General features: G+C 41.0%; 1 protein-coding gene across 4 annotated transcripts in view; it reads left to right on the top strand.

The window, feature by feature from the left end:
* USP45 (ubiquitin specific peptidase 45) overlaps positions 1 to 15,896 on the top strand; it is a 90,833-nt gene that overhangs the window by 10,081 nt on the left and 64,856 nt on the right. For all 4 annotated transcript variants that reach the window (XM_069974759.1, XM_069974760.1, XM_069974758.1 and 1 more), the window contains exons 6-8: positions 12,952 to 13,091; positions 14,598 to 14,690; positions 15,451 to 15,581. In XM_069974759.1, the coding sequence (XP_069830860.1) occupies positions 12,952 to 13,091; positions 14,598 to 14,690; positions 15,451 to 15,581 (364 nt within the window). The remainder of the gene's footprint in view (positions 1 to 12,951; positions 13,092 to 14,597; positions 14,691 to 15,450; positions 15,582 to 15,896) is intronic.

The following is a 15,896-nucleotide window of genomic DNA, read 5'->3' as shown; positions in this document are numbered from 1 at the left end:
GTGAGGCTCTCACAGCTGATCCCGTGGGCTGCCGGTCCCACCAATCCATACTCATTGAGAGGAGACTTGTCTGACACACTGGAAGAATAACATAAGATTGCTTTCTAAGGAGAGCCACCCAGGAAGATGTTGTACATGAGGGTAACTGACTGGCATCTTGTCAGGGTATGGCAGGTATATTCATAAGCTCTGGCCGTCTGTGGGACTTCACATGGACATGCTCATTTGTCAGGCACTCAGCATGCCACCTGATTGTTATTTTTACTTGTCTGGCACTGCAAGTGGTCGCCTGTGACGCCTCTTACATATGCTGCGTTTACACAGAACGATTATCGTGCGAATTTGCACGATAACAATCGAATTTGAACGATAATCGTATGTGTAAACGCAATGAACGATCGAACGACGAGCGAGAAATCGTTCATTTTGATCTTTGAACATGTTCTTAAATTCGCAGATCGTTCCGTGTAGTCGTTCACCTATTTTACCTATGTGTGAGATAGGCTTAAGCGACCGCAAAACGAATTTTCCGAACGATGTATTGTTCCATCTAAAGGCTGACCGTTATGGAAAAAAAACCTGTTACTCCGACATCGTTAATCGTACGATCGGGCCAATTATCGTTCCGTGTAAACGTAGCATTAAGCTGTCTAATGCTAACGTTAAAGTGGTTGCCCCAGTACAAAATATTGTATTCAGACTGTGTAAGATACACTGTGTCAGAGCTTGTTTTTGGTTTATGACTGAGCTTGTTTCTAAGTTTATGACTGCAGACATCACCTTTTATTTTTTTGCTTTCCTGCAGGACTTCATAAACGTTTTCCCTTTACACTGTTTGGTTCCTCAGAGGCTATGACTGAGCTCAGTAAGACGCTGGACTGCATATACTTATTAATGGGGTACTAAAGAAAGGCTAGTACTGCAAAATCTGCATTTTTCTTCTACAGTATCCGAAGCTTAGTCTATAGGCTATAGATAAACATAGGGGAACGCAGTGTTAGGGCGATCGACTAATGATAAACGTTCGCAAGCTAGATAATGTTAGTCGTTAACCTAAAATCGTTAACTATATTACACAGAACGATGGTCGTTAGTTACGATCGTTACTACGATCGTTTTACTCCTTCTCATCCCAGCAAAACAATGCACAATGTGCAATTACACTGAATGATAAGTGAACAAATGTGGAATTACAGTGAACGATTAGAAATAATTTTAGGTTCAGATCTAAATCAACAACATATGAATGATTTTTCGATTGTTGCCTGCAATTACACGGAACGATTATCGTTTAAATTTGAACGATATATTGATTTTTCACCCGATAATCGTCCAGTGTAATAGGGCCCTTAGTTGGGGCGCTTGTCCCCTACTGCAAGCACAATTCTGTAGTGGTTATGTTTTCTTTAGAGCATACTTGCCATTTCAAAAGACTTTTAAATGGTTCTGTTAGATTAACCCTTAATGTGAATGTACTATCAGTACCCGGGAATAGAACGACACCGTATGTGGGAACCGGGCCAAGGTTCCAAAACAAGACCGCGGCACCATCACCGTTCTATCCATGTGCAAAACTTAAAGTGAATGTAATGATGGTACATTGGCTTTAAGGGTACAAACACACTGGGTGAATCCGCAGCGGATTTCTCGCTGTGGATCCCTGCCCAGTACACTCATGGGCAGAGAAACTCGCAGCGGGATGTCAATCCCGCTGTAAGTATGTCCGCAGCCTGCCCCGCTAACCCTCCGGCCGGCTCGGGGCTCCCGGTGTCTTCACGTCCCGCTCAGCCAATCAGTGCCCTGCGGCAGGGCAGCACACTGACTGGCCAAGCGTGACCTGCCTGGAAACTCCGAAGCAAGTTGGAGTGGGGAGCAGGTGATGTATACGCTCCAGTCGGGGAGTTAATGGGGCTGGCTGCTGACATACTCACAGGGGGATGGACATCCTGCTGCGAGTGTGTCTGGCCATGAGTGTACTGGGCAGAGATCCACAGCGAGAAATCCACTGTGGATTCGCCCAGTGTGTTTGTACCCGAAGACTGACAAGGTGTTCCCCTCCATGGTGCACAGCTATTTTCCATTCCCTGCATTTCAGGGCCAGTAGTACACACTCGGGACTTTCTTTCCCTTTATTGGCCAGTCACAGCTCACACTCCATTCTGCAATGCCATGACCTAGTGCCTCCACTCCAGCAACAGCAAAAGGTCACAGGAAAAAAGGGCAGCAAGTTCCTATAAAATATATATTTTATTAAAACTGTAAAACCATAGTAAAAACACAAGGCTTTTTGAAACCACTCCAGATTAAGAAACCAGTAAACATTTGAGAAGGAAACTAGAGCGATTTTGAAACGTGTTGTCTAGAGATGAGCGAACCTCGAGCATGTGGCGTTTGATTAGCGGTGGCTGCTGAAGTTGGATAAAGCCCTAAGGCTATGTGGAAAACATGGATATAGTCATTAGCTGTATCCATGTTTTCCAGACAACGTTAGAGCTTTATCCAAGTTCAGCAGCCCCCGCTAATCAAATGCCGAACGTTCGGGTTCGGATCGACTCGAACCCGGTTCGCTCATCTCTAGTGTTGTCTTTTTTACTATAATTTTTACTGTTTTAATAGACTACACATTATATCAGAACTTGTTTCCTTTTTTCCCTGTGACCTGCACCCGGAAATCCTGTTGTTGGACTGATATTAAGTTAACTGCACCATCAGGTGCCGTCTGTTTTAGCATTTTATGACCTAGTGCTGGAGAATGTGCACTGTCTGGCCGCTGTTCTGGGATGATGATGTACACAGAACAGCACTATAGATGGCATGTTTTAGATGAACTTACACTTAATTTGTCAATTGCAAATCATGTTCCAGCAGTGGCGACACTGGTACATAGCTTTTAGGTCAAGAAGACACACGTTATCTTTCATGTATCCAGCTGTGCTTCAAAAACTTTTTATATTTTATTCTGTAGCATAAGACCTTTTTTGCACATTCCGGGAGGTCCATAAATCCAGTCCGTATCTCATAATCTGTGCACAGACAGTTTTTGCAAAACGTGTGAATGCTTATTCTCACGCTCCGTAATCCACGGATGTTACGGAGAGTGAACTCCATGGACGTTAAAAAAAGTGTGAAGCTGCGGAATGGACTTGTGGCTCTGCCAGCATCATGTATCAATATGATGAAGAGAGAGAGCTGAAAGTGTTTCAATCTTCACGGAACTGTACCAATACATATTTAGATACTTTCAGCTCTCCTGGCATCATATTTATACAAGATGTCTGGAGAGCCGCGAGTCCACTTTGCAGCTTCACACTTGGTAATCTCCATGGATTACAGAGTGAGAGAATAAGCTCTAAGTATCAAATAGTTGTTTCCAAGCTCCTGAAGTGCAACAAGCTGTAACACCTCCTTACTCCCTCCCATACCTGACCCTGCTTAAGGGTCCTATTACACCGAGCGATTTTTAACGATTAACGACTAACGATAAACAATTGCAAACGAGACTGTTTTATCGTTAACCTGAAATCGTTCACCATATTACACAGAATGATAGTCGTTAGTTACAATCCTTACTACGATCGTTACAATGATCGTGTACTCCTTCTGATCCCAGCAAAACAATGGACAATGTTTGCACGATTGCACAATGACAATTTTTTTGCACAATTTTTTTGCTCATCCCATGTAATAGGGCCCTGCAACTCTGCTTCCAGGTGTAAGTGGAGGAGGGAGGGGGAGAAAGGAGACATTCCAGCTTGTAGCTATTCAGGAGCTTGGAAAACCTTCTTTGACTCTTTGTGCAAAAGAATAAAAGCATTTTTTTCACATCCACAAGTGACATGCCTGCATTCATACAGTTTGCATGTACAGCTAGTTCTTTAAATGCTGATAACTACAGATGAGCGCAACTTGAGTATGCTCGAGTCTGATAGTTTGGCATTTAAATACCAGTGGCTGATGGATACAGGCTATGGCTATGTTCGCACAACGTAAGTTCTGTATTAATCACGGCCGTTGTTGTATAACGGCAACAATGGCTGTGATTCATACAAAACTTTAATTGTGCTTCCCTCTATGGAATCCCGGCCGGAGTGTATACACATAGTATACGCTCCGGCCGGGATCCCTAGCGGCGCCGCAAAAAACTGACATGTCAGTTTTCTGCGGCTGCTATTAATTGAATAGCGGTCTCGGAGAACCTGTCAGTTTACACAATGAAGCGTGCAGTTCCGGCCGCACGCTTCATTGTATGCAGCTGGGAATTCATATGCGTGCGCACACTGATGCGCCCACATGCAAATTCAGCAGCAGTGAAGATCATCCGGCCGGTACTGCAGTAACTGCCGGGATCATCTCCTCTGACACCGGCTGTTCCGTGACCCGATCACGTCTGCGGCGGCCTCTGTGTGTTGCCCCCTGTTATAGACATGACAGCAGCAGACAGACGCTTACTTCAATAGGCCGCCCAGACAATTTAAGGGTTGTCTAGGCAGCCCCTACAGCAGCTTCCTGCAGCCCCTCCTGCTCACTCTCTGTGCATGTAATAGCACAGACAGTACGTAGAGAATGAGAAGGAGGAAGCCTGCGCTGACCTGACAGATCAGTGTTCTCTTCTTCCTCAATATTGTGCCATGTAATACAGCCTTTAGTTGCTGCAACATTTCATAGAATTATAGTTAAAATAGGTGAAAACATGTCTTCGAGTCACCTGGGTGGTTGTAGACTGTTTTCCTCCGGTCTCCTGGGCTGGATTGGGAGATCACTTCCTCTGTACAAATGGGGAGAAACCATAGTGCGTTATATATAACACATTTAGGAGAAACCACAGTGCGTTACAGATAACTCCTAATAAGAGAGTGTGTCCCTATTTCTTGTTGCTGAGAGTAGAGACTGGTGACGGGTTCCTGATAAATGTGGTGCTGTGCCAGCATGGTCAGTCCTGGTTATCACAGTACAATCTCTTCTGCAATAGGGATGTCACTATAGAGGAATAAATATTCCTGGAACTCTTGAGCCATTCTAACAGCTGGTGAATATTCACCCTGGTGATTTATTTTTCTTTTCCCCAATTTACGGGTTAAGACTTCAGGTAGTTTATTGTGTGCCGAGCAAGTACATTTTTTGTTTAATTAAAATCCGTAGAGATGAAAAATGGAACACAAGACAAGCTATTAACTGCTCTTGTGATGTAGACCTTCAGCTTAGGTGCCTTCAATAGCAAGATGTTTGCCCTTGATACAGCCGTTGCTTGAAAAAAAAGAGCAGAATGACAATATAAATATAATTCTGTATGAATATGGTATATGAAATATAAGGATATGAAAAGTGTATTGAATAGCTGGACAGACACTAGATTTTGTATGAAAATTTGCAGCATTTCCCATAGTACCAGGTTGAAATGTTTGGAATTACAAAGCGGTAACATACAATAATGGGTAGTGAAAGATTGCACATGTTTAAACCTTTAGTTACAATGATAACCTAATGCTTGGGAACAAATCAGAATAAATTTAGTGACTTTTTTTGTCTGAATTGTTAAAAATAGTAAACAAATTCTCTAGCCCTATTTTTTTCCTTTTTATATATTGTCTTTAATATACAACATAAGCTTATTCTTACGTAACCCAGCCCCCCGGGGTCCTCTTGCAGCCTGTTTGGCCACCACTTCTGAGACAGACTCATCCCGGCAGTGACCGTCAATCACCGGCTTTGGTGCTGTTCTATCTTAGTCAGTGATTGGCAGAGCGGGCTGTCATGTGTGATATCGCAGTGTGCATAATTGCCCAAACTATTAAGATATAACATTATTGATTGCATACTGCAGGGGTCCTCAACTGGCGGTTCGGACCGCGGAGGCCATCTGTCCGGACCCCTTCTGCAGCTCAGTATACATGTATATTGAGCTGCGCTGCTCCCCTCTGTAACAAGCGCTCATAGTTACCGTGCAGGAGCAGCACTGACAGAGGAAGCCATTGGCTCCCTCCCTGTCAGTCACTCTTGTGGCCGCAGCAGTTACAAGAGGCTGCTCTGTCCTGTCTCTGGTTGACGTCACTGGAGCGCCAGGCTAAGGGGAGAGCGGCTGCAGTGCGGCCACAAGAAGGGAAGAGAAGAGGAGATTTCTGGACCCAGGTGAGTATAAGTGGTTTTTTTTTAATATTTTTTGTTTTATACTATATGGGAGGGGGAGCACACAGCAGGGGTGCTATATACTACTGGGGAGTGCATAGGGGCTCTATACACTACTGGGGAGCACAAAGCGGGGGGACTATATACTACTGGGGTAGTGCACAAGGGGGCTATATACTACTAGGGGAGCGCACAGGGGTCTATTTACTGCTGGGGGAGTGCACAGGGGGCTATACACGTCTGGGGGAGCACAACACGTTAAGTAATGATGATCAGCTCGGACCTTCACCTGACAATGTACCCCGGTATGTGGACCTTAACTAAAACTTGTTGTTGAGCACCCCTGTCATACGGTGAACAGCGTAGACAAAACAAAATTCCAAATGCCAAAATAGTGAATTTTTGTTATGAAAAAAATTTAACAAAAAGTCTAATCCAGACCAAAGTGGTAGCTATGTAAAGACAAACTGTGGCGCAAGAAAATGAGCCCTCATATAGCTCCATAAGTGGAAAAATAAAAAGGGAAAAGGGTCTGAATACGACACACTTAAGCCCCTACTACACATGGCGATGAGAGGGAGCAAGTGAGCGCTGGCTTGTCTGGTGCTTGCTTCTCGTTCCCCACTCGCTACCAGCGCTATAACACGCACCAGCAGCGAGCGGGTAAGGGGTTGGGGGGCTGGGGCTGCCCAGGTGATCGCTAGATTGTCCGGGCTGCCCATAGAAGATAGCGGCGGTCTGCTGCCACCGCTCCTATTCCGCAGAGCATCAGCAGCAGATCACTGCTATCGTGAACGTTGCTTTTTCAACGTGTTCAAAGACAACAAAAAGCCGACATCGTTGTCTTCTATTATACAAGAAGATTATTGGCTGTAACGGCCGGTATCGAACGATAATCGCTTCGTGTAATAGGGCATTTAGGCCTATTCATTTTGTGGCAAAATTCTTTGTTCGGTTTGGAAAATAACATAAAACCTATATAAATTAGCTAGTGTTGTAATCTCAACAACCCAGAGAATGAAGATAATGTCAGTTTTAACAGTTTTACATAAAAATAAAAGCCCACAAAAATTTGGCTTATTTGTACTTTTATTTTTATTTCTGTCTCGCCTTGCATTTTATGGTCAAATAAAAGTCATCACTATTTTTTTTATTTTTTTTTTTTGAGTCAAAACCGGGAATGGAGTGACGAAAAGAGCTGGATGAGTGCTGTACTCGGCTCCTTCTTTCGGCTCCATAAAAATGAATAGAGCCGCGGGTCACGCACAGTATCCGCCATTCATAACAGCAGCCGAGGCCCGATATGGAGACTGGTGGAGGGTAAAAAGGTTGCAAGGATGTCCGGTGAGAGAGACGTGGCTACTTATGTATAGATGAATTGGATAGGTATGAGCCGGCAGGTGGAACGGTGCACTAAGGGGCAGAGGAACGCCCCAGTGCACCAAACAGGCTAATCGATTCCATAATTGCTGGCGAGGGTTGTACATACTGTACATGACTAAGAAGTTCTGAGATTTACCTCTTACCTTTGTGGTATATATTTGTCATAATTCTATATATATATATTGGGGAAGCACCCTTTAAGTGTGGTGAGCCCATATATTTTTTTTTTCTTTTTAGTAACAGAAAATAAAGGCTTTTGTTTTCTTTTCTTTTTCCTTATTGCTTCACACATCAGGGAAGACAAATGGGATGTTGGTACTTGTGTGAAGCTGCCATTTAACTATGAAGTGCAATGCGTTTATTGCGTTTTCCCTGAAGACATGGTCCGCTGTGGCAAGGCTGTCCATATTTGGTGGCCAGGCAAGGAGAGCCAGGTGGTGCTGCAAAGCATAGCACAGTCAAGCGTGCTCACATCGAAGTTTGACATTTGTCATCCTGTACTGCTGCAGGGAAGAGAAAAATCTGCTTTTCCATATGCTTCACATTTCATTTTGCCCGCAGTTTTGTCCAGATGGCTCCTGAACATTGTTTCCTTTAAGATACATTCCCAGATGTTTTATAAAATGCCAGTGGAGATAAGGCAACAACTGTGTTACACCGATATTGGAATTACTTACACACTTTAAATTCATATGCGGAATGAATATATATATATATATATATATATATATATATATATATATATATATATGTGTAATATATATATTTTTTTTTAATAGTATGTGGCAGGTAAATATCTTTAGATTTACACTTTTATTTGCATATGCATTGTCTTTATAAAAAAAAAAAACCACATGGACTATATTTAGTATGTGTTTAACATCAAAACCTACCAATATAGTGTATTTTTGTATGTGTGTGGTCTGTCAACTTTTCTTCAGGCCAAGTTCACACAACCTAAAAATAAGGGCACAATAATTATGATTTTTATTTTTATGTATTTTTACCCTTATTATATGTTGTGCGAATGGCCTTATAGTGTATCTGATGCTAAATGAAGCTATGTAGTAAAACCTATTTAATACATGGGAAGGTTTGAGCCCTTACTGCTTTGGGCTTAGAAATAAATAAATATATACACACACACACACACACATATTATATATTTATATAATATTTATTTATTTAAGGATCCATATTTCTGTGCTAAATGTTTCTCTCTTACACAGAACTACAGCATTCCTTATTCCGTATCAGTAACCCTATGACAACAACACACCATTCTTGTAAATATTCACGTATTACTTGCACAGAGTATTTGGGCGTGACAAGAAAACAGAACATTTATTTTTCTATTTTATATTGCTTGTACAAGCAGAGAGATATTTTTGGGCATATTACAAAATATAGCAAATACTAATTGACTCTAAACAATTTATATAGTTTTTTGTTTAACCTTGATATTATACATTTAAACCCCATTCCTATACTGCACACCAGCCACAACTGTATAAAATAAGCGGAGATTCTCGAGCACCTTTGAATGTATCCTGCAGATGCAGCTGTAACCTGGGAGAACGTGTCTGCCTGGACAGCAGCATCTGATCAGTGTGCCGGAAAATATTATGTGTGACTTGTCATTCCCGGTTTATTCCTCTTTAATTAAATGTAGGTTTTTGGAACTTTAATTACGCATTTGTCTTGGGATGATGTAGGAAATGTATGAGAACTCCCCGTGGAGGAGGCTCCTTCCCTCGGCTCCTCAGAACCTTTTGGCATAAACATTCTATTAACGTAAATTGGTCCCTGCCATGTCCCCAGAACTCTTTAATGAGACTCGCTCTTTAACTCATTAGTGCAAATGTGAGCTCATATGTCAAAAATCTACATTTCAAGAGTCACCATTCCTGGCATTTATTAAGTCCATGACTCGTTTGCATTGACATGCTGTGCTAATCAATATTTTTATAGTCTGGATATGTCACTAATGTTCTTATTTAGTGCAATGATAGCGACAGCAAGGAAGTTGCCAGTGGAATTTCAGACTGCGAGGAATATCTTCATTTTGGTGCTATCTCTAGGCTATAAGTTAATGAGACTGTGACCGAAATGTCCGCATTTATAACAATTGAATAAATGTGCATATGTAATATATTGGAAGAGAAATACTAGTTAAACTCCACTGGTTGTGTTTTTTTTTTTTTTTTTTTTGCATTTGGAAGCTTCTCTATCTTATACATACTTTTGGTTTTGTTAGGAAATAAAACCCAGTATTAAACCCAGTATTATAATTTGTAATCTATCGAAAGATTCTAATGCCACATGTAACTCTAGGCATCCTAGACCACCATGCATTTGTCCATTGGATCCATGATGCCCTCACAGTCGTCTTTATGCACTATAAGATGTATATATCCATTATCCAGTATGTGTGTGTGTGTGTGTGATATATATAATCGCCAAGCACACACGCCCTGGCTTGGATCGTGTGTATGTATAGATGTGTGTGTGTCTGTATATTCTCCATGATGCCCTTGCAGTGTTCTACATGTACTATAGGCTGTATATTGACCCCCACTTCTTCTCACATATACATACACATATTACACTGTGTGTGTGTATATATATATATATATATATATATATATATATATATATAAATCTCCATCCATGATCCAAGGTGTGTATGTATATGTGTGTATATATATATATATATATATATATATATATATATAAATTTTCATATATTCTCCATGATGCCCTCACAGTGTTCTACATGCACTATAAGCTGTACAGTCCTAACCCTGTAGTTGTCCTGTATACTGACCCCCACTTCTTCACAGGTACACAGAAATGGACATACAAGGTGTATCATACATGATATCATATGCACATTATTATACATACAGCTCTTTTGTCCATATAACCATACAGAGATATTCTGCTGGCAGTGCAGAAATACAGTGACATCTGCTGCTCCAGATGCTTTTATGTTTCCAGATGCTTGCAGTGTCATTGGTGTATTTCCTGCGATTTCCACCTTTTAATAGCAGAGCTATACAGAAATAAGGTACATCTACATTGTATCCATTGTAAGGCTGGGTTCACACTACGTATATTTGAGGCTGTATAGCAACCAAAACCAGGAGTGGATTGAAAACACAGAAATGCTCTGTTCACATAATGTTGTAATTGAGTGGATGGCCGCCATATAATAGCAAATATGTGCTGTTATTTAAAACAACGGCTGTTGTATTAAAATAATGGAAGTTATTTACCGTTATATGGCGGCCGTCCACTCAATTACAACATTGTGTGAACAGATCCTTTCTGTGTTTTCAATCCACTCCTGGATTTGGTTGCTATGAGGACCTGACAAGAGGACCAAATACTGCCTGAAATATACGTAGTGTGAACCCAGCCTTATGCTGTAATAAATTCAGATCTACTGGTAGCCTTGGAAGAACTTCAGTGTGTGGATCACCCAGTATATAGAGTTGTGACAAGCCTCCTAATGCTTCAAAGATGTTTACAAGATAACTATGCTGCATGTTATTGTACAACAGTACCCTCCAGTCAGCTTATAGCTGAGCAAACAGGCACACGCTGATAAAAAGCTTTGGAGTCACATACAGCAACTTAAAGGGGTACTCCAGAGGGAAAATAGTGTCAGACAACTGGTGTCAGAAAGTTGTACATTGTAGATTTGTAAGCTACGTCAACTTAAAATCCTCAAGTATTCCAGTACTTATCAGCTGCTGGATGTCCTGCAGGAAGTGGTGTTTTCTTTCCAGGCTGACACAGTGCTCTCTGCTGTCACCTCTTTCTGTGACTGGAACTGCAAATCCCCATAGAAAACCTCTCCTGCTTTGGACAGTTCCTGTAACGGCCAGAGGTAGAAGCAGAGAGCACTGTGTCAGACTGGAAAGAATACACCACTTCCTGTAGGACATGCAGCAGCTGATAAGTACTGGAAGACTTGAGATTTTTTAATAGAAGTCATTTACAAATCAGTATAACTTTCTGACACCAATTCATGTAAAAGCTATTTTTTTTTTTTACCCTTGCACCCAGCATACAACTTAATGAAGATGATCTTTATATAAAATCAAATACTGTGGTGCCTTGGATTACAAGCATAATTCTCCACTCTTATACCAAAGCAAATTTTCCCATAAGAAATCATAGAAATGCAGACAATTGGTTCCACACCCCAAAAATAATGATTTATTATTCCGAATAACATGTAAAACTAATGAAACAAACATTCAGAAACAGCAGAATATGACATATAAGTTACTGTACAGTAATGGAGAGGATGGGAAATACAAGGGCTGACAGAGACTGCAGGGAGCAGGAAGGAATGAGCAGGACATATGTGGGACATACATGCAGCACTCTCTGTCTGGGGAGAGAGGGGTTACAGCTATGGAGAGATTACCTCCACTGTCCTGTCCCCTGATGTAAGCCCCAGCCTGAAGTATATCTGCTATGATTTGGAAGGTGAGGGAGACTTCCTGGGTCAGAGTACAGTGCTGTAGACCACCATGTGCAGACCATGCCCCTCCTCCACTTGCGCTCCCACCCATCACAATTTTGAAAAACTGTGAGCTCTTAAACTAAAACGCTCTTAAACCAAGTTACTCTTAAGCCAAGGTACCACTGTATTCTTATTAAATATATATTTTTTTTTTATTATATATACACTATATCTATCTATCTATCTATCTATCTATCTATCTATCTATCTATCTATCTATATTATTATTATTATTATATATTTTTTTTTTTTCCTCTGAAACCACCCAAAAATTATTTGTCTTGTGTGTTTGTAGACCTCTCATGCCACATAATCATTGTGCTCCCAGGTTGAGCAGTTGGTCATTACTACAGTTCCCAGAATGCAGTGCGTTCCCTCAGTTGTTCATTGCACCCTTTCCATCCTGCCCATTTCCCTTCCACAACACTCCTGCCAGTCCCCCACCCAGAGCTTCTGCAGATCATCGCTCCACACAGCAGACTATCTCTCCATACAGCAAGTCTGCAAGAGCTTCTGTTTGCTATTTGCTCCTGTGTTTATCTTATATTCCCTGTGCTGGATCATTCCCTCTCTGCTTGTAGCATCGTTCAGCAGAAAAGCATCATGCTGTGAACGCACCTCATTCTTCCCAAAATTTCCAAATAAGAGTAAACTAGAGGCGATGACATCACTTGGGGCTTGAGCTCAGAGATTCAGCCAAAGCTTCCTGTAAACATAGATGATGACTGGTTGCCTTGGGAGAGATGGAGGAGATGCAGTGACAATACCACATTGTGCAGATATACTTCTGGTCAGGGATAAATCCCGCACAAACTTGCTGTAATGGCCGCTGTCTGATTATATGTATATAATATATTATATATATATATATATAATTGATATATAATTTTTTTTTTTTCTTCCAGGCTCCTCTTCAAAGGTCATTTGTTTACGAGAACAAAGTGGTGAAATCATTAGAGAGAACACTGCCCCTCACGTTACGTCTGTCCCTGTAAAAGGAATAACAAACCTGGGCAACACTTGTTTCTTTAATGCAGTCATGCAGGTAAGTACTTGAACTACTGCTCACATATACAAATCAGAACTTGAGAGTAAGAGCAGTTTGTTGTCAGCATTGTTTTTGGTCGGACAGGTAAGTGACACCATGTTGATGAAGACCTAGTTACTCATGGCTGTGTGTATACTTGGATCCATACCCTAAAGGAAGTAATAAATTACTAAAGTTTTATGTTAGCAAATGAGTTTTAAAATTCCATGTCCTACTAAAAGACCTTTCAAACGTACTGGAGCCCATAGTAATTGAGTGCCGAGCCAGGATCAGCATTGTTGCGACAAGAAGCAGGGATTGCCAGGTGATGGCTGTTTCAAGCCATTTAAATGCAGCTGTCAGTTTTAACAGCGGCATTTAAATGGTTAAATAGCCCGGAATGGCGATTAGGGTGTGCTGGCTAATAGCCGGGGACGGCACTATACAGAGAGAGCTCGTGTTGTGAACGCTCTCTGAACATCCCTTAACCCATCATGGGTTAAGGGGTTAAGACTGCCTCAATCGGGAGGAAATTACCTTACCTATGCCTCGGTTGCAGCTTAGGTACTGGCAAGTGCAAAGTCTGTATTTGTTGTAGATCCATTACCAATAAAAACAGAGACGGTAAGGGTCCTATTACACAGAGCGATTTTTTAACGACTAACGATAAACGTTTGCAAACGAGATTGTTTATCGTTAACCTGAAATCGTTCACCATATTATACAGAGCGATGGTAGTTAGATACGATCGTTATTGCGATAGTTACTATGATCGTTTTTGCTTCTGATCTCAGGAAAACAATGGGCAATGTGCAATTCCACTGACCGATTAGTGAAAAAACGCGAAACTTGAGCAAACGAATGTGGAATTACAGTGAACGATTAATGATAATTTTAGGTTCAGTTCTAAATCAACGACATACGAACGATTTTTCGATCGTTGCCTGCAATTACACAGAACGATTGTTTAAATTCGAACGATATAACGATTTTTCGCACGATAATCGTCCCGTGTAATAGGGCCCTAAGTCACCTTGGGAAGAATGCAGCATAGGGCTTAGATAAGCGACTCTCCCTTAGACCTGTATGGAGCAGCAGTCCAAACACTTCATACAAATCTTTCTCCCTGCAGACCTGTTGGTTCAGAGGAAAATGGTCAGTCATGATCCAATATTTATACAAATATAATTATACCGGTAATGTAACAAAACTACTAGAAGGCCCCTTAATAGTAATAAAAGCAGAATTTCATTTCTAACTTGATCATTTTCATTTCTAACATGTTTTGCGGCTTAAAGAGTACCTGTCTCTCAATAAAACCGTTAACATTTCAAAAGTTTTTTTTATCAGTCAAGGGCTTAGTGTTCACAGGAGAACAGGTGAGGAGAGACGTGTGCTGCTGTCCCCCTTTCCCTGCTCTGTGTCTATGGGAGCAGGATGGCTCCATAGACCGATAAAAACTTTTGATATATCTCTCATGTGTGACAGTGCCCATATAATTGATGATTTTTGTCTGTTTTACAGAATCTTGCCCATACACACATGTTAACAGAATCGCTGTCTGGAATGAAAGAAAAGGCTGCAAAATTGAAGATTTGCCTTAATGAGGAAAACTTGGTAACTGTGCTTAAAATGAGCTTCTCATATTACCTTACTGTGCTAACTCATTGGGAACAAAGAGATCTGTCTAGGTGGCAGACAGTAAAAGGGTAGAAGCACCTTTCCTATATACAGCTGTGCTTCCAGGAAGGAAACTGAGCCCTGACTGTCAGTTAAGTAGGGATAAGGATGGTAAGGGGAGCAAGGAGGGATTCCGAACTGTAGAACTTCACTGAGCACTGGAGAATAAAAGCATTATCCTACATCCTGGAAGCACAAATAGATATGTGAAAGGCACCAGTTTAATTTTTTTTATACTTTGTTGCTGTAGAGACTCTCATGACAAAGGACAGTGGAGGGTTTGAGAGAGTATGCCTTTTTTTTTTTTAACTCTGGGAATAAAAACAGTTGTCACCAGTTTGGAACCTGGATTACAGCTGCCAGATTCACTCCAAGCTGCAGGGGGCCTGGGGGGCCAGCCAAAATTTTATAATTTATCACTATGTCTAAACAAGGCCCTATAAACAATTTATCACAAAACTACTATAAGGTTTATGTCTAGAAATTAATTTTATACAAAATAGAAATGTTAACATTTAATTTAAGGGGTTAAAGTTGTTACTATTGTTCCTGTACTTCTGAATTCTTGCTGAATATCACCCTTGTAAAGTATGAACATACACTTCTCAATGTCCGTTAGGTGATAATCTGACAAAAAATAATAATCAGTAAATTAGTACTGTAGTTTGTTAATATTTAATTTTTACTTTCCCAACAGGATCAGTTAGTGATCAGCCTCCCTAGCCCTGGTCCTCTCACATCGGCGGTGGTCTTATTTTTGCACAGTATGAAAGAACCAGGAAAAGAACCGGTGACTCCCAAAATGCTCTTCAGCCAGCTCTGCCAAAAGTAAGTCCTTATGTAAAAAACCTTTATACCCCACATCATCTATAAATATATTAGGAGTGATAATAATGGCATACAAGAAAAAAAGTAAATAAAAAAAAAAAAGATACTGTAATGGATTAAAGCCCTCTCATTTTAACCCACTGCTACCTGATCAACTCTGCTAGTGATCAGATGCGTTTTGGTGGTTTGCAGCCACCTAGGAAGTTGTGTGTGGGGGAGAGTTAACTGATTAACTCCTTCTTCACTTATACAGTGTTGTTTATTGATACAGAACACCTCACCTGCTTATATTTGGGTTGTGGAAAGAACCATCTG

Source organism: Dendropsophus ebraccatus, chromosome 6 (genome assembly GCF_027789765.1).
Source record: "Dendropsophus ebraccatus isolate aDenEbr1 chromosome 6, aDenEbr1.pat, whole genome shotgun sequence".
Lineage (NCBI taxonomy): Eukaryota > Metazoa > Chordata > Amphibia > Anura > Hylidae > Dendropsophus > Dendropsophus ebraccatus.
The sequence above is the reverse complement of the archived record's forward strand: the minus strand, read 5'-3'. Positions and strand labels throughout refer to the sequence as shown.